At 40.2% G+C, this 23092-nt stretch overlaps 1 protein-coding gene across 1 annotated transcript in view; it reads right to left on the bottom strand.

Annotated features, from left to right (window-relative positions):
* Positions 1 to 15630, bottom strand: part of GRM2 (glutamate metabotropic receptor 2) — a gene marked incomplete at its 5' end in the record, with an annotated part of 58010 nt that extends 42380 nt beyond the window's left edge. Inside the window, one exon of the mRNA XM_081316990.1 lies at positions 15160 to 15630. Coding sequence (XP_081173116.1) covers positions 15160 to 15630 — 471 coding nt within the window. The remainder of the gene's footprint in view (positions 1 to 15159) is intronic.
* Between the last annotated feature and the right edge of the window lie 7462 nt (positions 15631 to 23092).

The following is a 23092-nucleotide window of genomic DNA, read 5'->3' as shown; positions in this document are numbered from 1 at the left end:
AATAAGAAAGATATGAGATCTTATGATTTCAGAAACTGGATACTAAAAGGAACTAAGGGTTCCAGGAAAAGAAAAAAAGTGCAGATTTACCTTTTGTTCTCAGTTGATGTTGGGATTTACAAAATGATACAAAATGTTTTGGCATTTGAAATACTTTAATTTTTGAAGAATGGGATCAGAAATTAGTAGCCACAATATCAGCACTAATGCCTGCTTCTATGGATAGATTCCCCTTCATGGATTACTGCCTTGTTGTGGCAAAGGGGCTTGTGTAATTCAATGAAGCTATGAGCTATGCTGTGCAGGGCCACCCAAGATGGAAAGGTCATAGCAGAGAGTTCTGACAAAACGTGATCCACTAGAGAAGGAAATGGCAACCCACTCCAGTATCTTTGCTATGAAAACCCTATGGACAGTACCAAAAGGCAAAACAATATGACGCTGGAAGATGAGCCCCTCAGGTCGGAAGGCGTCCAATATGTTACTGGGGAAGAGCAGAGGGCTAGTACTAGTAGCACCAGAAAGAATGAAGCGACTGGGCCAAAGCCGAAAGGATGCTCAGCTGTGGATATGTCTGGTGGTGAAAGGAAAGTCCAATACTGTAAAGATTTTTTCTCCATAGGAACCTGGAATGTAAGATCCATGAATCAAGGAAAGCTGGACGTGGTCAAACAAGAGATGACAAGACTAAACATTGACATCTTAGGTATCAGCGAACTAAAATGGACAGGAATGGGTGAATTTAATTCAGATGACCATCAGGTATACTACTGCGGGCAAGAATCCCTCAGAAGAAATGGAGTAGCCTTCACAGTCAATAAAAGAGTAGGAAAAGCAATACTGGGATACAATCCTCAAAATGACAGAATGATCTCAGTTTGAATCCAAGGCAAACCATTCAACATCACAGTAGTCCAAGTCTATGCCCCAACCACTGGTGCTGAAGAGGATGAAATTGACCGGTTCTATGAAGCCCTACAGCACCTTATAGAACTAACACCCAAAAATGATGTCCTTATCATCATGGGGGATTGGAATGCTAAAGTAGGAAGCCAAAAGATAACCAGAATAACAGGAAAGTTTGGCCTTGGAGTACAAAATGAAGCAGGGCACAGGCTGATAGAATTTTGTCAAGAGAATACGATGGTCATAGCAAACACTCTTTTCCAACAACCCAAGAGACGGCTCTACACATGGACATCACCAGACGGTCAACACAGAAATCAGATTGACTATATGCTTTGCAGCCAAAGATGGAGAAGCTCTATACAGTCAGTAAAAACAGGACCAGGAGCTGACTGTGGCTCAGACCATGAGCTTCTCATTGCAAAGTTTAGGCTTAAACTGAAGAAAGTAGGGAAAAGCACTAGGCCACTCAGGTATGAATTAAATCATATCCCAGTTGAATATACAGTAGAGGTGACAAATAGATTTAAGGAATTAGATTTGATAGACAGAGTGCCTGAAGAACTATGGACAGAGGTTCGCAACATTGTACAACAGGTAGCATCCAAAACCATCCCAAAGAAAAAGAAATGCAAGAAAGCAAAATGGCTGTCTGAGGAAGCTTTGCAAATAGCTGAGGAAAGGAGGGAAGCGAAAGGCAAGGGAGAAAAAGAAAGATACACCCAATTGAATGCAGAATTCCAGAGAATAGCTAGAAGAGATAAGAATGCCTTCTTAAATGAACAGTGCAAAGAAATAGAAGAAAACAATAGAATAGGGAGGACCAGAGATCTTTTCAAGAAAATTGGAGAGATGAAGGGAACGTTTAATGCAAAAATGGGCATGATAAAGGATCAAAATGGCAGTGACCTAACAGAGGCAGAAGAGATTAAGAAGAGGTGGCAGAATTACACAGAAGAACTATACAAGAATGAGCTTAATGTTCCTGATAATTACAATGAGGTGGTCACTGACCTCGAGCCAGACATCCTAGAATGTGAAGTGAAGTGGGCCTTAGAAAAGCTGAGCAACAACAAAGCTAGTGGAAGTGACAGTATTCCAGCTGAGCTATTCAAAATCTTAAAAGACGATGCAGTAAAAGTGCTACACTCAATTTGCCAGCAAATTTGGAAAAATCAGCAATGCCCACAGGATTGGAAAAGATCAGTTTACATTCCAATTCCAAAGAAAGGCAGTGCCAAAGAATGTTCAAACTATCGCACCATTGCACTAATTTCACATGCTAGTAAAGTTATGCTTAAAATCCTACAAGCTAGACTCCAGCAGTATGTGGATTAAGAACTACCAGAAGTACAGGCAGGATTTCAAAGAGGCAGAGGAACTAGAGATCAAATTACCAACATACGCTGGATCATGGAGAAAGCTAGAGAGTTCCAGAAAAACATCTACTTCTGCTTCATTGACTATGCTAAAGCCTTTGATTGTGTGGATCATAACAAACTGTGGCAAGTTCTTAAAGAGATGTGCATACCAGACCATCTTATTTGTCTCTTGAGAAACCTATATGTGGGCCAAGAAGCGAGAACTGGACACGGAAGCACTGATTGGTTCAAAATTGGGAAAGGAGTCCGGCAAGGCTGTATACTGTTTCCCTGCCTATTTAACTTACATGCGGAGCACATCATGAGAAAGGCAGGGCTAGATGAATCAAAAGTTGGAATTAAGATTGCTGGAAGAAATATCAACAACCTAAGATATGCAGATGATACCACTCTAATGGCAGAAAGTGAAGAAGAACTAAAGAGCCTCTTGTTGCGGGTGAAGAAGGAGAGTGCAAAACCTGGGTTGAAACTCAACATTAAGAAAACCAAGATCATGGCATCCGGCCCTCTCAATTCCTGGCAAATAGATGGGGAAGAAATGGAGGTAGTGACAAAGCTTCAAAGAAGTCGTTGGGATGTGTAAAAGAAAGACTGAAGGAAGATAAGATTCCTATAACAACTGAACGAATTAAGCTTCAAGATTGTTAGAAGAAAAAGATGAGAATATAAAGATGGTTTGTTTGAACAAGGATAAAATAACACGTTTTTATAAAGCTAGGGCAACCTTTTACAAACTTTTGCTGATGCTACAGTAGAATTGAAAAGTTGATGATTTATGGATTTGCATATAGATAAGGACTGCATTATGGAAAGGAGATAATCTGTTTGTAACCTTATAGGGATGAAGATTTACTAAATTTGTTTGTACTTATTGTGCAAAGTTACTTCCTTCAATATTTTTTCATCTTTTCTTTTTTCCTTGCACTCTTTATTCTTTTTATCTCTCCTTTTCTTTCTGAGTTTGGTTTGTATTTGCTTTTAATGCAGTAATTAAAATCTTCAATTAAAATTATATTAAAAGAGATAGGGCGATGGGGAAACACACAAACGCAAAAAACTGGAACTTCAGAGATAGAAGTCTTTTGCTTTCAGGGGGCTTCGTCCTTGAAATCAGAAGTCAAATAGTGAATGTTTAGTATCGTATGTGCAGTTGTTCCACTGATATGGACATTTGGGTGTTTTAAGATTGCTGTCCTATTTCAATTATCTGTCCTATCCCAGAAGACCAGAAGTCATCCTTGACCTTCTTACTGCTTGAAGAAGTGGGGAATAAGTTACATGTTTTATTTTCTCTAGTGGTGCCTTTAGTGAACAAGCAAAGTTAGGGCCACAGCTCAGTGTAATTAATAAAATCAGCAGGTGAGAGAGAAATGAGTACTGATGCTACTGTAGTTTCTATATATTTCAGCAATTAAGTTATGCTGACTTCACCGAACCCTGAATCTCAGAAAAGGGTAATTTTCCTTCTGAAAATACTCAGAAGCAGATCAGAAGCAACTTGGTATATTTCTGCAGTGGGGTTCCAAATTAATCAGGGCCTCACCTTTTTCAATGGGCCCATTTCCAGACACAACTTTTAAAAATAGGGGGGAAAATAGGACTCTTACCTTAGTTGTAATAGTTACAAAACAAGTTTGCTTATTTATTTATTTATTTATTAAATTTATATGCTTGTTATCAAGCTACTAATCATCTTCTACAGACTAAGTTTTGATTTTGGCCTGTTTTTGATACAGTTGCAAAGCTTTTTAACTGTGGCTTTAGAATAATCTTTTTATTATTTTATTTATTATTTATTTTTATAGTAATTATTTATTATACTTAATAAATTCTAATTAATCCATTAGTATTAAGACATGTTTTTATTAATACAATTTGTTGAATAAAAATAGTAGCCTGATTTGCACGTAACGTGACAGCATAATGTACAAACACACTACTATTTGCTAGCTTGCTCAGAACTAATGCAATACACACACACCTAATATGAGCCATGATGGCATAGTGGTTAGAGGCTAATCCTGTTAATTCCTAATTGCCAGCAGTTTGGCATTTCAAGTTTCACTTGTTCAAGGCTGAATCACAGCCTTCTATCCTTCCGAGGTTGGTAAAATGAGGACCCAGATTGTTGGGGGAAATATGCTAACTCTGTAAACCACTTAGAGAGGGGTGTAAAGCACTGTGAAGTGGTATATAAGTCTAAGTCCTATTGCTATTTCTCCATATAAAGGAGAAAAAGTCAAAAGTAGATATACTTATCCCATATCTTGTAATCAACATCATAAAGGTTTTTAAGCCACAGTAATCAACAATCTGTTTTGCAGTCCTAAAGAAAAGGAACAACTAGTTTTTCTTTTCAAGTTTCCTAAAAATATTATCATTATTGCACTTACGCTGCACATATCTGGATGATCCCCAGATGTTCAAATTTTCCATTTCTCTTTGCCGCTATCTAACAGTTATATTTTGCAGCCCACATAGAGTAGCCTTATTTTTATCTCATATTTTTGAATCTTTCCCCAATTGATTCATCTGGAACAAACCTGATGAATTTTGGGCACTAGCAAGAAGTTTATTTGCCTAGGATGTTTTTTGTTTTTTGTTTTTTAATCCCATTTATATCCCGCCCTTCTCCAAAGACTCAGGGCGGCTTACAATCTAAAGCACAAATCAATGTGCTTAGCAATAGCCTTCATTCTATGTATATGCCTGCTTATTAGGGCTTTCGCCCCCCCCCCCCCCAGCGGCATTATTACAGAGTCAGCTTATTGACCCCAACAATCTGGGTCCTCATTTTACCTACCTCGGAAGGATGGAAGGCTGAGTCAACCTTGAGCCTGGTGGGACTTGAACCTGCACTAATTGCAGGCAGCTGGTGTTACTTAAGGAGGCATTAGCCCACTGCTCCACCAAGGCTCAGTGCTAATGTTTGCTCAGTGCTGCCTTATTGATTATTATGTTTTGAACTATTAACTTCTATTCTAATTTTTCTGTCATGCCATGTTTTAAATATTGATTTAAATTTTATAATTCATCTAGACTTGGAGAACATTTTTTTCAATAATTAAGAAACAACTAGCTTACAACTACCATATAGTTTCTGACATAATGGACTCAGATCTGATGCAGTGCTTTATCACTGAACATTTCTCAGAATATTTTTCTTGGGAGGTGATGTAAAGAAGTTGAAATAGGGCATCCCTGCACTAGCTAAAAAAAAGAAACTCTACATTTCTAATAAAGTAGGAATTGTATTATGGAATCTCAAATTAGGTGATTCAACTGGAATCCAAGTCAAATGGTCTTTCACATCAAAGGAAAAGTTCAAGTAGCAACCAGAGAAATCAAGATCAACCTCAGAAGATTCTGCCCATGTGCTCTCCTAATGGGTTAGTATGGTCTATGGCAGACATGTCAAACTCGCAATGTCATGTGACATCGTGCAATGTATCGGGATGGTTTTGCCATTGCCGGCAATGGGGTGGGCATGGCTTCCACATGATGCATTTGGCCCACAGGCTGGCAGTTTAACACCCTTGGTCTATGGGGTTTTTCTAGAGATTGTAATTGATACAGAGCCATTGACAACAAATATTACTGTGGTGAACAGAAAACATCAGTCTCCTTGTGAGTAAGCCATAACAGTAGGGTATAATATGTGCTGATTCTGTTACCTGCAGAATATAAAGGCTGCTTTGAAGAAGGTATGGCCGTAGGGAGATGACAAAGAGAAGCTTGCAGGGAATCCACTTGCTGGGTGACACTTATCAGGCAATTATAAGCAAACTCCCCAATTCTTCTGGACTGTCTGGTTGGAACTTAGCTCATTGCCCATGCTAGAAAGCCTTCCTCAAAGGGTAGAACAGGACAGAGACTACTCATATGCCCAGAGCTAAACTGGAAGGCTTACTGACGATGTTGGTGTGAAAGCAGGAGAACATGCCTCAGATAGTTGTGGCTGCCAGACTTGCAGACGTCCTTGGTTAGATCTTTTATTTGGAATGTTACTTAGAGTTTTTGGTTTGGGCTGCATGGGTTTCAAAGGTCTGCTTTGGCTTTCAACTGTTGTCCCTGAATGTTCAAGGAGCTGGAGGGAATATACTTCAACAGGTTCTCTAACTTTTTGGGGAGTCTGGTGTTTGTTTTCTGTTACTTGTTAGTCAGCCCCTACTCCTCTGTCTACCAGGGTCTCTTGCACAATTATATGAAGCTGATCGTCTATGAAGATTCTCAGTCATCCAGGTCATCGTTGTCCCAAAAGTGCTTTTTCAAGAGGCAAATGGACTTTTTTTTGTTTTTCCTTGAAGACATTTTGTTGCTCATCGAGAAGCTTCTTCAATTCTGGTGGGGAATGGAAGGATTTATATATGAAGCCAATCCTTTTTTCCTTTAAAATTGAGATCCCTTCATTTATTTATGCTTAGATGAATGAAACAAAAGTACCCTCTTGCTTGAAGGGACTAACTGCTTTCTTAAATTAACTGCATCCTGAAAAAAAATACCATAGATTGTACTTATACACATGTGTATACATGCAGTTTTGAAAAAACATACCGGTTGTCGAACTTTTTTTTTTCCTTCTAAAGAGCTTTTGCAGAAACATCTTAGAAAAAGACAGAACAGAGATGTAAGAAGGTATTAATTCACTGTCTACTTTGGACAAAAAGTGTCTTAGCTGACTCAAATCTGTTGCTGTCTCTGCCAGTCCCAGGGGACTGAGTGAAGAGAATTGGAGACAGAAAGCCCTCAGGCTCTTTCCAGCCTAGAAGGGGCACAAAACATGGGAGATCAACTAGTAAGAAGAACCCAGAGTTATTAATAAACGTCTTTTGTGTTGCTACCACAGCTCTGTGGAGATGAATAGCCACCTAATTGATCTGCTTATTCTTTTAATAAGCTCATTAATTATCTTGCCATCTATGGCTCTTTCACTTTGTATCCCTGCTTGCCCTTCTTTGTTTACTCAACTTTGTTGAGTTTGTTGGGTTTAGCAGAAGATTCCTTTACAAAAATGGCCATCTATTGTGTTTTGCTTTTTTATTCTGTCTTGCATTTTTTGTCTACTGATACAGAGTTAAAGCTCTGAGGGCAGGGTAGACCTGGGAGAGACCATCAGCTTTATGTATTTCTTCTATGACTTCCTTAACAAGCTGGTGTTTGTCATCAAGATTTGCTCTTTTGGGCAGAGAAGAAACAGACACAACTAGGACATTTAAGAAGAACAACATTTGCCCCTCTATATAAACGACTGCAATTTCCAAACTGCCCAGAAGTGGGAGGTTAACAGATGCTGAGAATGGTAGAGTTGAGCTAGGAAAGCAACTTTCTTTGAAATATACCACTTCGCTGTTATTGCTTGACACGCTGTCTGCAGGCACACATTCTTTGGAATCATCAAGGGAAGGAGATGCTTTATCCTGCTTTGGGCATTGGAAGAGTATTGACTGCCATCTATTCTTTGGGAGAGTGCCCCTCCTGGCAGGCCTTAAGGGACAAAGAGTACCCCATGGGAGTAGTGTGAAGTAGGGGGCCTTTCAAAAAGTAATGTGGCCTTCGGTTAATATTTCACTCCACATTTTATTTTTATTTATTAAATGTCATTGCTGCAAACATTGACATGTTTTTGCCCTGACAATATAAGAGGCAGCCTTTTGGTTTAACTGTTTGGCTTTGAATCACAAAAGCGCGGGAGGGATTCAACCCGGACGTTTTAAGAAGATAAGAAATAGCGCGCTTCAAGGGAAGTGAAACTTCATGCGTGTCAAGGGGAGGAGAAATATAAAAGCTTTTTGAATCAAAATTTGGTGGAACATTCAAAAGATTTTTAAGAGAAAGATAAAGTTTTCTCCGCAATTGTTTTTATTGGGTATTGTTGTAGATTGTGATGTTAAAGAAACTAACTTGATGTTGAACATGATAACAGCAGCACGGTTACTGGTGGGACAATATTGGAAGAAGGATAGTTTGCCCACTATAGAAGAATGGGTGTTTAAAGTTTCGAATCTTGCAGAAATGTCTAAGATTTCTGCTTATTTGAAAGATCATTCACAGGAAAGATATATTTCAGTTTGGAGGAGATGGATAAATTATATTCAGAACAAATATGGGACTAAAAAGTTCCATTTAGCTTATGAGTAGATTTTAGTGGGATATTGTTATTGGTACTTTGTTTGTAGTTATGTTAAAGGGGAGTTAAAGCACATTATGAATTTGGTTAATTGTACAGTATATTATGCATAATTTTTATTTAGAATATGATTATTGTAACTATAATCCTGTATTTAGCTCTGGGAAGTGGGGGAGGGGAAGTGGGCGGGTTTGGGGTGGGAGGGATTTGGGGATATATTGTAAAATTTTGTTTTTGTAAAACTCTTTAATAAAAAAAAAAGGGGAGGAGAATTCAGATTCTGGCATCCATCCATGAGTGCCGATGCTCCGTTCTGCTCATTATAGACTTTTTTTAGAATAAATAATCATACAGTGCTCTTTGATGTGTCTCTTTAATCAGAACCATGACATCATGCCAGAATCTACTTTCTTTCAAGCATCCTGGGGAGTCCTGAGCCCCCACCGCTGTCTCTAGCAAGGGACAGAAGCTGGCAAAGATTGAGGGAAGAATCTTCATCATGGGAACAGGAACTATTGAATGCCAAACTTTATGTCAAATTGTCGAAATGTGAATTTCACCAAACCCGATTAGATTATCTTGGCTATAGAATTTCCGATGAGGACATCAAAATGGACCCAGCCAAAGTGAAAACAATAATTGAATGGCAGCCCCCAAAGACTCGCAAACAGCTCCAGAGCTTCCTAGAGTTTGCCAACTTCTATCGTTAATTCATTCCCTCTTTTGCCGAGATTGCTCTACCCCTTACAGAATTACTCAAAATGGGTAAGGGAGGGGGAAAACCATGACCTGGCCAACCACTAGCATGGAGTATGAGTTGTCAGAAAGCTTTTGAGAATTTAAAAAGACTATTTGTGGCTGGACTGGTTCTAAAGCACCCCTGCCCAGGGGAGCCCTTCATAATTCAAGCAGACACCAGTGACATGGCAGTCAGAGTTGCGTTACTGCAAAAGAATAAAAGTGGGGTCTTGCAACCTTGTGCCTACACCTCTAAGAAATTCAGTGAAGGCAAGAGGAGATGGACAGTCTGGGAGAAGGAGGCCTTCACAATTAGGTAGGGGCTATTAAACTGGTGACACTATTTAGAAGGGAGCAAGGTGCCTTTTGAAGTATGGACAGATCACAAAAATTTAGAGGCACTAAAAACTCCCTGCAAATTGTCCCCAAAGCATGTGCGATGGGCACAGTAGGTTAACCATTTTAATTTTACCCTAAGTACATACCAGGAAGAAAAAACTTCCTAGCTGATGTGCTATCCCGATTGCCACAGTACAAAAGTGAATGTGAAGAGGTCTATAAGGCAATTATCCCCAGTTCACAACCTGCGGCACAACTCACACCTTGCAGAACCCCTAATCCTGATGACCCGGGAGTGAAGAAGATAAAATGAGAGCTCCTCACCGATCAATGGTTCAAAGATAATCAAACCTCCCTAACATGCAGGGATGGTTTGGCATACAAGGAGGGGAAATTGTATCTACCTGAAGCCCTTCGTTTCAATGCTCTCAAACACAGCCATGATGTAAAACAGGCTGAACACTTCAGATATTTAAAAACTCTACACCTCATCCACTGGCAATTTTGGTGGCTGGGGCTAAAATGAGATGTAGAAAAATATGTCAGGAGCTGAACCATATGTGCCACCATGAAAAGAATTCCAGGGAAAACCCCTGGGCTATTGCAGTCAGTGGCAGACCCTTCTCAACCATGGGAAGAAATAGCTATGGACTTTATTGTAGACTTTATTGTAGAGGAAATACTGTCATCTGGACTGTGATAGATCTGTTTTTTAAGAGGCTCATTTTATCGCCTGTAAAGGACTCCCATCTGCACAACGACTGACTAAATTGTTTCTGAAACATATCTACTGACTGCATGGAGCCCCTAAGCAAATAATTTCAGATAGAGGAGTGCAGTTCACAGCGAAACTTTGGAGGAATTAAATTAATTGGATCATCTCAAGGCTTATCATCTGCTTTTCATCCAGCTACCAATGAGGCTGCAGAATCCACTAACAAAATGGTGGAGCAATATCTCAGATGCTATGTTTCCTACCAACAGACAAACTGGACTGACCTCCTCCCTTTCGCTGAGGTGGCCTACAATAATTCTGTTCATAGCAGCACTGGCTACACGCCTTTCAGAGTAGCCACAGGAAAAGAGTTCAGCCCAATGCCTGACTACCCTCAGGTACCCTCTGCTTCCCAGACACTTGATCAATGGGTGAGGGGGTGGGAAGAGGTTTGAAGAACCACAAAAATGGCATTAAAAAGACTTCTGAGACTTATCAAAAAGTTTTATGAGAAACACCCCAACAAACCAAAAGCAAGCTCCTAACTTGTGTGCTGTTTACATTACAGGATCTGTCCTTTTTCTAAGGGGGGGGGCAGATGTCAATGCTGCAAACACTGACATATTTTTACACTGACAATATAAGAGGCAGCCTTTTGGTTTAACTGTTTGGCTTTGAATCACAAAAGTGCGGGAGGGATTCAACCCGGACGTTTTAAGAAGATAAGAAATAGCGCGCTTCAAGGGAATTGAAACTTTGTGTGTTAAACTAATTGGTGAATGTGATTCATGACGTGTAATTAAGGGAGGGAGATTCTGTAGGACATGATGTGTCAAGGGGAGGAGAATTCAGATTCTGGCATCCATCCGTGAGTGCCGATGCTCCGTTTTGCTCATTATAGACTTTTTTAGAATAAATAATCATACAGTGCTCTTTGATGTGTCTCTTTAATCGGAACCATGATATTGAATTTATATGCCACCCATCTCGGTGCTCAAGCAAGCATGAACTTAGCTGGCTCTTATTCATTTCCTAGATATGGAATAGAGTAGGCTCTTATGTGGCTAGCTTGCATGGGTGTCTGGCCCTGGAGAATGAAGAGGCAGACAAGAAAAGAAGGCTAGGAGTATCTATAGTTCCTTGTTTTTCAATCACATGGCTTTCTTTTTTAAAAAAATATCTAAACATAAATCACTCTATCCCAGAACCAGATGCCTTTGAAAAGAGGGTTATTTTTTTCTGTCTTGGAAATTCACTTACATATCAGAGTAGAACATAAAAGCTGTAGAGGGGCAAATGGCAGGATGGAGAATGGAGTCCCAAGAGAAGAGGCATACCTAGAATTGGAGTGTTATCTTTTGCTTTTCCCAGTTTGAAGGACCAGGAAATGGTTGAACAGTCAAGTGATTATTTCTAAATTAAAAACAGAGCTGGGTCAGGTATGAGCTGAGATGGCACTACCCAAATTTTGTTTCCAAGAATCCAACCCAATTCTGTATTTCAGTGACCAATACCAGCTGTGGGTATGTTGTTGTGCCAGTAGGATCTCCTGCTATGGCACATAAGATATGCCTATGAAGGAAAACCAATGTGTAAACATCTATTAAAAAACAGCATAAGAATTTGTTTTGGGCTCACTTGTTTGATTCCCCCAAATATAATCTTCCTGCCATAATTTCATCTTGTTTTTTTAAGTTCCAGGCACCAAAAGCTGATTCTAACAGAACAGAAATCAGTTCTCTTGAACTTCAGGGCTTCAGTTTGACATTTTTCTATTGCTTGTGTTTGCATAATGTTGAATTTCAATATTGCATTATCACTCCCCCCCAAAATTCCTATTATTTTAATGCCTTTTATCAGTTCATCTCTGTTAGTGAGAATGAAGTCCAGTATGGCTGACCCTCTAGTTCCCTTCTCTACCTTTTGGGAGACAGTTCTCTGCTAGGTTTGTCAGGAATCTGCTCGATCTTCCACTAGGTGCTGAGTTTGTCTCCCAGTTGATGTTAGAGTAGTTAAAGTCCCCCGTGTCTATTGTGGTGGGCTTCCTGCATACCTTAGTTAAATGACTAGCAAAAAGTTCATCTATTTCTTCTGTTTGGTTGGTTGGCTTGTAGTATACCCCTATAGCAATGTCATTCTTTTTTCATTTTTATATTGACTCAAATGTATTCAAAATGTTTTTCATCATTGTTCTCTTGTATTTCTGTAGAGTTATAGTTATTTCTTACATATAGTGCTACTCTACCTCCTTTTAAATAAAAACAGACCTTTATTAGGTCTGTTTTTATTTAAAAAAAACCTCTCCCTCTAGCTGTATGTTCCACTCATTTCCATAATGGCAACAATATCATATTATCTAGATTGTAGTGTCATTAGACTGGGCAATGAAGAAGGTTTGTCCTGGAATGTCTCCAGAAGATTTGCTGAAATTAAGTGACAAATGGCAGTGGATCCAGGTGTCTCTGAAGGAATCTTATGGCTTTTGGACAACTGGAATTGAGGCCAAATCTGAGGCTGAGGCAAACATAGCATGAGGCCCTGAAGCTTAATAATAATAATAATAAAAACCTGGGCTGGTGAGAGCTTTTTAGTGCTAGTGCACCTTCAACAAGCTCTTCTCAGCCAGAGGTTGTGCTAAATAAAAGTCCACCTTGGAATGTTACAGGCTTGATTTGAAGGAACCGATCTTCCTTACATCCCGCTTTTGGGAAGTGACTCAGAAATCTAAGAGCAAAGCTCTGGCAACCACACTTCCTCCCTCAGTAAATGAGATAGTGACACTCAATATTCTGTTTCCATCTTTCGGCAGTGGCTCTGTACACGATAATGGTATGTTTATTTGCATTAATGTAGCATTAATAGGGATTTTTCAATAGCAGCAGCTAATTACTCTGTCATATGAAAGCTATGGGATATGGTCTTTCCATTAACAAGCTTAAAATCAGAGAGCCCTTTGGTGGAAAGGAATGAGCCCAAAAGAAGAGGTAAAGATTTGGCTGGCCTTCAAGACAGTCTTCATTTCCTGAACAGGTATTTGAATTAACATGATTATACTTTCCCTCCACTGCAGGGAGTACAGCCAGGATATTCAAAAACTGCTAAAAAGCCTCAACTGAAATCCCCAAAGTTTTATTCCATTTTTCCTAATGTCCAATTCCTCTTCTTCCACAATGTAACCTCTGGGTTCTTACTTTGTCTGTTTGTGTTCTACTCCTGTCTGCTTGTCATTTATGTTACAAACACATGACATTAAAATTCCACTTCATAGAACAGTTCTATTCCATTTCTCCTTCCCCCCCCCAATATTCCTTTTTTTCTTTGCTATTCTCTTCTTTGATAGGACAGAAAAGGTTTGGAATCCTTATGTGGCCAATTCCCGTAATAAATGTGAGGGAGGAGAAGCCCTGGGACTCATGATTTAGATCAACATTTCATCTATAGCAGACATGTCAAACACAAGGCCCGGGGGCCAGATCCGGCCCGTGAAGTGGTTTCATGCGGCCCGCGAAGCCATCCTGGAAACAGTGAGGGAACGGCCCCCGCTGCCTTGCCCCTGGCCCAGAGACCCTCCTTCTGCCAGAGACCCTCAGTTCTGTCTCACTCCTGCCCAGGCCCCCATAGGCACCCCTTGATGCGAATGATGTAGAGCTGGCCACGCCCACCCAGTAGGCCATACGCACTTTAGCCACGCCCACCCAGTAGGCCATGCCCACCCAGTAGGCCACGCCCACCCAGGCCACACCCCACCCGGCCCCCTGAGGGCAACCGCAATGCTGATGCGGCCCTCAATGAAATTGAGTTTGACACCCCTGATCTATAGAATCCTTTTTGGTCCAGAAGGAAAGAATTGAGTTTATTTGATGGATGTACTGTATAAGGCAAAGCAATAATCTTTCAAAAAGCAATATCAAGTTTTAAACTATGGTTATTACTGTACTTATTTTATCCTCATTATGACTTGTGAAAGAATTCCACTCAGTCTTGCGCTTAGTCAAAGTGTAAGATAATAAGTGCCTATCATTGAAAATGGATATGTATAGAATATATATGCAGCATGTTTACAGCATAAACTCATAAGATTTATGCAGTGAGATGCGTGGCAAACAAATTTAATCAGTGCTTTTTTTTGTAAAAGAAAAAAGTGCCAGAACTCACACATGTCATACAACCCGCCTTGCCTATCCTACAAGGTTCCATCCAAAAAAGGTGCCAGAACTCCGTTCTGAGCATTCTATGACAAAAAAAGCCCTGAATTTAATAATAAATACATATTTACTTACACTATAGTCCCATATGACTTGGTCTGAAGTAAATACATAGTAATGCATTCTTAGTCTTTAAGGAAAAAGAGGTTAAAACTTTTCCAGTCCCTAATAAGTGAAAAGGGATGGGTGAATGGCATCTGTTGAGTCTCATTACATGTGATATATTGAAAGTTTTATTTCCTGAGTTGTGATTGTGAATTACAGTCAAGAAATAAAAGAATTGGAACTTTCACAGCTGTTCATCTCTTATGTCTCAGCAATCCTTGCAACAACCCATAAACCAGAGATTGGCAAACTGTGGCTCTTTAGATGTTGCTGTACTGTATTACTCAGTATTGACCAAACTGGCTAGAATGGAAGGGCTAAAAGTTTGTAGTAAACTAACACTAGGGAATGATAGCTTTTTCAGTACCTGTATCATGTACAGGCCAAGACTAATTTCAAAATAAAAATGTCCTCCTCACAGTGTGTTAATGTTTTTTCCCTGTGTTCCCATGTCGACAAAATCAACATAAAAATCATCCAAGGCCTTTACCCAATGCCCAGATCTGCAAGCCCAATTCCCTTCTTTTACATTGAGCTTTTTATTGCTCAGCACCTTCTCACAAGATTCCACACATAGAGTCTCTTGGTTCTAGGCACCAACATCCCCACAAACTCTTTCTATCTCTCTTTTGTCCCTTGTACCTGGATTGAGACATCACTGTAGGAACCCCCAATGACACCTGTGATGGCTGTAGGTACATCGTCGTGGATGGCGTAGGACCCATCGGGGCAGATGTGCTCAGTGCCATCCACTCTGGTGAGGGAGGCACGGACAAAATCCAGTGATTGCTCCAGGGCATAGGTATCTTTGGAGCAGGTATCCAGGATGTGTGCCCCTAGGGTAATGCCTGGTAGAATATGGTGGTTCTTGTTGATCTCATCTAGGGCAAAAAGCATAGCCTCGAGGCGTTGGATGCCACGATGTTCGTTGATTTTGCCACAATCCTCCGCAGGGCTACCTTTCTCATGAACTGGGAACAGGCCTCCAATAACTAAGTCTCCTTCCAAGCTGATCTCCTTCTTGCTTGCCACATTATAGCTTGGATTCTGACTATTGGCATTGCATGTAATAGGATAAGCCAGCAAAATCCATAGGGTAGCCAAGAATATCATTGCGTTGCTCCAAAAAGGCAGCGAAGGCCTTTCTGAACCACTGAGATAATACGGTCAACATAAAGGTCTTAGATGGTTTCTCATTTGTTCTGCGCAGCTGAGCCCATAGAGTGCAAGAGTGCAAGCAGGCATGGAGGAAACACAGCACCTTTGATTCAACTGTAGGGATCAATTGTACCCCTCTCCCCAGGAGAGGCCACTCTCAGAGGAGCTTTAATGGAAACATCCTTGCTTGTTGCTCCAGCTGCTGCTTCTTGGCTGGAGGCTTTTGAGAATGAAAGCCCAATGCCTGCAGGAGGAGAGAGAGAGAAGGAAAGAAAGAAAAAGAAGAAGAGGAAGGTGGTATGGATCGTCAATTGCATTAGGACAAGTTCTTTCTGTTCCAGATCTGAGTTTATATGAGGAGCTCTCTGGCTACCAATATTACAACTTCTACAGGGGGAAATCTCTAAATCGGTCACTCCATACATGGGAATAAACAGAAGAAACAAGGGGGATACAAATGACCTGATTTCCATAGTTGCATCAGATGGTACATCATTATACTGTATCATAAGAACATCAGTTGCGCAATGGCGTCATGATGTATGTATCATCACTTGAACATTGGCATGGCCTGCCGCTCACTTCACAGCAATGTCTTAAAGACTCTCTGGCAAAGAAGCTCGTATTTACTTCCGGTGAACCAGAATCTCCTTTTTCAGCATTCAAAGCAAAGTCATGGGGAATATGTTCCTCAGGCCATAATAAGGATCGAGGGTTAATCGTTCAGCTGCCCTTCAGATGCATTGGGCTGTCATTTCCATATCCCAGAAATCATGGTATATGGAACTGGTGGAGTCCAGCTCACCTGGAAAGGGCCCAACTGCAGGAAACAGGTGAAGTCCTAATTTCCCACTCTGCATGGCAAGTCCTACAGCCTCTCTACCTGAAGAAAATAAATTCTAAAATTTATATTTCCTTTTAAAAATAATTAATTTTCCAGGTGCATTATTTATTTTCAAGTCCAAAAAAAGGAAAACACTATACAGTTACACCAATCATAATATCCCTAAGAAGTGTGGGTGGTTTTTTTTTTATTTAAAACTTTTCCATAACTTTTCCCCGGAAGTATTCACCTATGTATCTCTAAATTTAATATAATTCACTGATATTGACAAGTCTTATTTTTTTAGAGGTAGCATCAGGGCTCCTGAGAAAGGTAAAAAAATTTCAAGATGACACCTGCAACCCCTGGAATCAAAGCCCCTTTGTTTACATTCACACATACAACAAACCTACTTGGGCGGGGTGTGTGTGTTGAGCACATAAGTCAGGATGCAGAAACCAATTTCCAAAGCTTTTTCACTTTGCTTCTTTTATTCCCTTAACAGAATTTAAAGTTTCCATGTTCTGTTGTCCTTTATCAACCCAATCCATTGCATTCTAGCAAGGGGCTCCAAAGCCAATGGGTCAAAAAAGTCAAAATGGCAGAGCAACCACTTGGTCAGAACCACATCCCTTTTGCCATGGCTCGTGCACATGAGGCACTACAAAGAACAGGTTTTGCATCATTGTGATTTTTAGATTTTTCCCCCCCTTAAGGTCACATCTGTATTTTAGAAGCAAGATTTCACGCTAATAGCTGTTGTGCATAATTTTTCTGTTGACATTTCTTTCGGAAGTTGTTCTCCTAGAATTAATTTGGAAGAATGACTGAATCTGAAGTACCATGAAGTGCTAGGGTGGGCTGTTGCGGTTACCGCAAGCTATTTTATTTTGTGAGGTCACAGTCCAGGCTGCCTAAGTGTCCTTTCAGAGGTGGGCCTCTTTTCTAAAGGAGCCAAAATAGCTGACAAGCACTTGCAGGTGACACTGAAATTGCCTATTTGAAACTGTTGCTGATGATATTGAACACATTGACTGGGAGTTGAAAATAAATTGACTAGGTGACCGTCCTTAGTGCTTCGCTGAAAATAATCTCATTTGTTTGAAAGCATCTGGAGGCTTGCAGGACACAATAATAAAACCTTCATTTCAGAATAACCTAAATTCCAGGGAATAAAAACCATGCCTTTCTATTGTTTCCATTTTTTAAGACTGAAAATGATGGAAGCCCCAATTTGGATCACTTGAAAGTTTTTTGTCACCATGGTGATGACCAGAAGGCAGCTTTACTGAGGGTGTACCTAGTTAAGGATGTGTCTTTCAAGAGGCTTCCTAGGACAACACTATGCAATGGAAGCATTTTCTCTGGAAACTTAATATGCCCCTCCCCCCTGCACCAGTTTGAGAGACAGAGGCTGACAGCACAGCACAAAGAATCTTCTAGTTACTGTTGAATTGCTCCATACCCTTCATGAATAGCGAAGGAGTGTAAGAAGAAGAAATGTGTGGAAGTAATTTTCACTTTCTACATGGGGAGTCAAAATATCTAAGCCCACCTCTGTGTGTGTGTGTGTGAGAGAGAGAGAGAGATCAGGAAGAAGTGTTTTAAAGCTTGAGCAAAGCATTCCTCTTAACCATTTCTAAAAGCGTTCACTAATATATAATGATAATTCTTACTGTGAAGAATCTCCTGCCATTTTGGTCAATCTACTGTAACCCATTTCCTTGTTCTTTAAATAAGTACAGTATATCCACATAGCTTCCTTGGCAAGATGCTTGCAGGGAGTTCCTACAGTCCTCTTGAGCCAAGCTTTAAAATTCATTCTGTGAAGAAGGAGCCTGTTAAGTCATGGGCTCTGGTGAGCAGGAATTATGACACGAGTCTGAGTACAGGAAAACTCATTCTTTTATTCTTGCTGGAATTGTACTGAAGCTTGGGCCGCAACCAGCCACAATATATAGCCCCTAGGTGGCAGCCAATAGGTTTGAACTCACGCTTGCCGCCTGGGGCTGACCAATTGCAGGACCAGAGATGGCCTGTCTGGGTTGCTGGAGAGCCGTTAGCTCCTCCAGCAATGCACGTGGTGTAACACCACAAGCCCAATACATAACAGAGCCCATGGTGGACATTAAGTAGTTGCCAGTCCATTTGGCCCAGGGTTGGAAAGTAGAGCCTGGTTGTGGGAATGCTGATCATATCATTAAAGAAGAATGGAGCCATCACCTGAGCAACAAAGGCTGATGGTGGTCTCTGTCACTTAAGGTGCCCCTGCTGAGGACGCTTTAACTGCCATTTCAGATGATGTTTGCATTTCGAATCTACAATTAAGCTGTGACTCAGATAGTGTAATGCTGGGGACCAGCCATTGGTAAAGATCTCATATGGCCCCAGGCATCTTTGACATAACTGCTTCAAAACAGGTGAATGGAAAACAAATTCTAATGAAAATCCCCATTGCAGCCTATATATATATAGCAATTGCTCTTGATATCATAGCAAAGAAGAACATTTCTCTGTCCCTGATGTGATCAAGGTCTCTACCCAAGACCTGCCATACAAAATGGCAAGGAAGCTACCACGTGGAGTTTGCAAAGTTACAGGTATGTCTGTAGAGGATTTTTTTTTGTTTCTTATTTCAAAAAAAGGTCAGCATACTGCAAAGCAAAACACCAGCCCCTAACAAAATCTTGCTTTCCAAAAAAGCCCCTGGGACCCAGGTAGGCTCCAGAGCTATAAGGAAATAAAAATGATGGATAGCTGCAACCAATGCTTTATTCGGAAGAATGTGTACCTATACTGAAAAAGAAAAGCTAATCTGTTGGGTGACAGAAAAAGTCCTGGAGGGTTAGGACTGGAGGCGAGCAATGTCACCAGCTCATTTTTTGATAAATGGAAATTTTGTGACTGCTTTATCAAGAGCCACTAGTCTTTTTGGATTGTGGAGGTATTGGGAGTTTTGAAATCTAGCTTTGGGCAATTTCACAACATTTCTACAATGGTGCGTGTCACCATTTTTTTTATGGACCAGTAGGTCCTGGAGTATAGTCATCCACTAATTTATTTTCTGTACTTGCACCAAGTCTTTGGGGAAGCCCAAAAACATATTGGGAAATTTATTATGCACAAAAGTTCTGTTTTGCTTTGCAGGATACTACCTTCCCATTCATTTCTTTTTAAATGAAAATATTTGTAAAATATAGTGGGCGGTTAGCCTGGTGATCACCCATGGGTGTCATCATTGGTGCTGAAGAATTATGCTCACCATGGCAACCATTTCACAATGTATCTATAACTTACTGCCAAAATTCCAAATGTGTCTGCTTATAAAAAATTGTGGTCCTCAGTTGTATCATTAATACTGCCCACGATTCTACCCAATTTTAGCTGATCTGCAGGGACAACTGACTTGTTCCACTAGCCTTGTTTCTTTTCATGGCAGTGCCATATGTTGCACACTATGATAAGTTTCAGTTTAATGGGAGGAAGGAAATTTGAATTGTCTGTTAAACCTAAATTTATGTAATTGACATTAGATGTGCGTATTTAGTTAAGTTTATTACGATCATAGAACAACATTATACAATTCTTATTTTTGCTTTGTTTCCAACAATTTTGGTAAATTACATAAATGTGCCATTACCTAATTATTTTTATATAATGTTTTACTGAAAGTTTTTATATACATAAAAGATAAATATAAAGAAAAAATAAAATGAAAAAAGATGAAAGAAAAATAATGTGGGGAGGAAAACAGGAAAAGAAAGAAGAAAGTATCAGAAAAAGAAAGTGACTTCTGACCTTTTCAACATGTTAGCAAACTTGTTATTACTCCCTCCCACCCGTTAACTCTACAAACGATCCTTTCAACTCTTTATTTAACCCTTTTTTCAATCATCAAATCCATCAAGCATCAGTTATTGTTTTGTTTTTAGCAAAAAGTCCCTAAAATGTTTTCAATATTTTATAAAAAGTACGGTATTTGTTTTATTCTTAACCAAATAGGTCAGTGCCTTTTCCCATTAACACATAATTATGCACACATGTCATTTGTCCAGTCCATTGGAGAAACAAGATACCTCGCATTTTGAGATGGGGGAGCAGATGGAACTAAATTTTGGATCACTGTATACCAAATCTGCTGAATGGAGATCCGTGGACCAGGTTCTAATTTGTTTATGTATTTATTCAATTTCTATAGCCACCCAACTCAACCAAGTGACTCTGGGTGGTTTATAATTCTAAAATTCTTATTACCATGGCAGGGGGCGGGGAATGTTGTGGCTGCATTTTCCAGCTGCCTGGCCAAAGGATTTTCAGCATCTTTGGCTTATGCCCTCTCTTCAATGTATCCATTACCTACAGGCTTTTAAAGCTTCCCGTGAATTTCCCAGGACTGAACTTACATCTCTCTTTCCTGCTGCTGAAACCTGAAGAGTTGTCTCAGCTGACAAGTCATATTTGCAGATGTTACAGATCCTTCATCCTTCATCCTTGCAGCATATGTAGCAGAGGTAATAAACTCATGTTATTAGCTTCCACCAGCCTAATGTTATATGCCTGGAAGTCCATTAGTCTCAGTAGGGATTAGTTAAGTGTAAGATTGCACATTGTGACAATTTCTGCTGCTAGCCCACTTATTGCACAATTAGCCTTGAAAATGGTTATTACTTTTTCGCTTGCAGCACAAATGTGTTTATCGTAACTGCAGTTGATTCAACATTTACACAGTAAGTTCAGAGGAGATAAGAACTTGGCCCTGTCATCTCTTTGGGCAAAATGGAGTAATGCAATTCAATCCTAAGAAATTGCATGGCCAAAGGAGGATTTCAAATATTTCCTTCCTGTTGCTAAGATTGATTTCCCCCTTCAAGCACGCTGCATGCCACACAAATAGCATAAAATGTATTTTATATGTTTTCATTCTTGTTTAAATTATTAGTCCATCAAACTCACAGCTACTCTGAGGCTGCCATTAGTTTTATAATGCTGTCATGCCAACAATTGTTTTAAACAGATAATAGCATGTTAAAAAAATGTAAGAGAGGCAGGAAGCTTTCCATAAAAGTAAGCATTGTTTAATGAAATGATCGACATGGGATCCCAGTCTTCCTAACTCAATTGTATTAACAGCCGAGGTGTATTTAAGGGCTGTGCAGAGACTGTCCAATCCACTTCATAGCCATTAAATCTGGAAGTAGCATCAGTCCATGGAGTTGCCTGTCTCAGTAGATTCTCGATTCTTCAGCATGAATTGGAAAAAGCAGAGGTTCGTCACAATCTAAACTGGGAATACCCTCATTATTGAATGACCCCCCTGATTCTTCTCTTCTTACCCCCAGCTTTTGTAAGAGCCTTATAAAAACACAAGCAGAATTGTGCTAACTTAGTTGAAAGATGTCTATCCTATTCTCTGCCCAACTTCAAGTGAGAAGCTACAAATAGCAATAGCACTTAGACTTATATACCACTTCACAGTGCTTTTACAGCAGTCTCTAAGGGGTTTACATAGTCAGCATATTGCCCTCAACAATCTGGGTCCTCATTTTACAAACCTCGGAATGATGGAAGGCTGAATCAACCTCAAGCCAGTGAGAATCAAACTCCTGGCAGTCAACAGAGTTAGCCTGCAATACTGCATTCTAACCACTGTGCCACCATGGCTCTTAAAGTACATCCCACAGGCACATGGCAAGATTATTAAGGCAGCCATCTTTCAAGCCTAACAAATGGCTTTGCCTTTAGTAGTTGCCTGGCAGAGAGAAATTTAGCCTGTGGAATTGGACAGTGGGAAAGGCGCTCAGCTTCTGTAGAGGAGACAGAAGGAATGACCCTGAGATGACCTTCAGTTAGCCCTTTTTATTTGGTTAGCCTGCATAAAAAGTGTTTATGGCCAGAAGCATCTTAAATCAATAGTTCTGATTAGAGCTTAGCAGAGAACTTCCTATTTCAGCAAGTAATGCAGAAGCATTTCCCTTTTTCTGGATCAAATGGAGATTTATCTAGTCTTCCCCATCTCCTGTACTATCCAGTGGGTTGAAGCTCTTGATAGTCAACATGAGGAAGAAGATCTGACTAATGCAGGGGTGTCAAATTGCCGGCCAACAGGCCGGATGCATCATGCCAAAACCGCGCCCACCCCATTGCCGGCAATGGAAAAAAAGTCACGATACATCACCACATGTCATGTGTTGTTGCGAGTTTGACACCCCTGGACTAATGGTTTTGATGGTTGTAGAGAGTAGAAAAGAGAGAAGGAAAGTAACACTTGTATGTAGTTTATATTACAACAGGGGTCTTCACACTTGGCCCTTTCATGACTTGTGGACTTCAACTGCCAGAATTCCTCAGCCAGGCAGTGCCTGGCTGAGGAATTCTGGGAGTTGAAGTCCACAAGTCATGAAAGGGCCAAGTGTGAAGACCCCTGTATTACACCTTACATTTAGGGATAATAGTTTGTTGGACCAGTCTTTTCTAAGTTATGCTCACATGATCCTGGGAAAACAAGTATCTGCTTTAAAGCATTGCCCAGAGAGGTTACACTGGTGCTCCCTTGTCTCCAAAGAACCTTTTTAAATCAAATCCAAAGTACAAAGA

The sequence above is a fragment of the Vipera berus genome (genome assembly GCF_964194415.1).
Source record: "Vipera berus genome assembly, chromosome: 2".
Lineage (NCBI taxonomy): Eukaryota > Metazoa > Chordata > Lepidosauria > Squamata > Viperidae > Vipera > Vipera berus.
The sequence above is the reverse complement of the archived record's forward strand: the minus strand, read 5'-3'. Positions and strand labels throughout refer to the sequence as shown.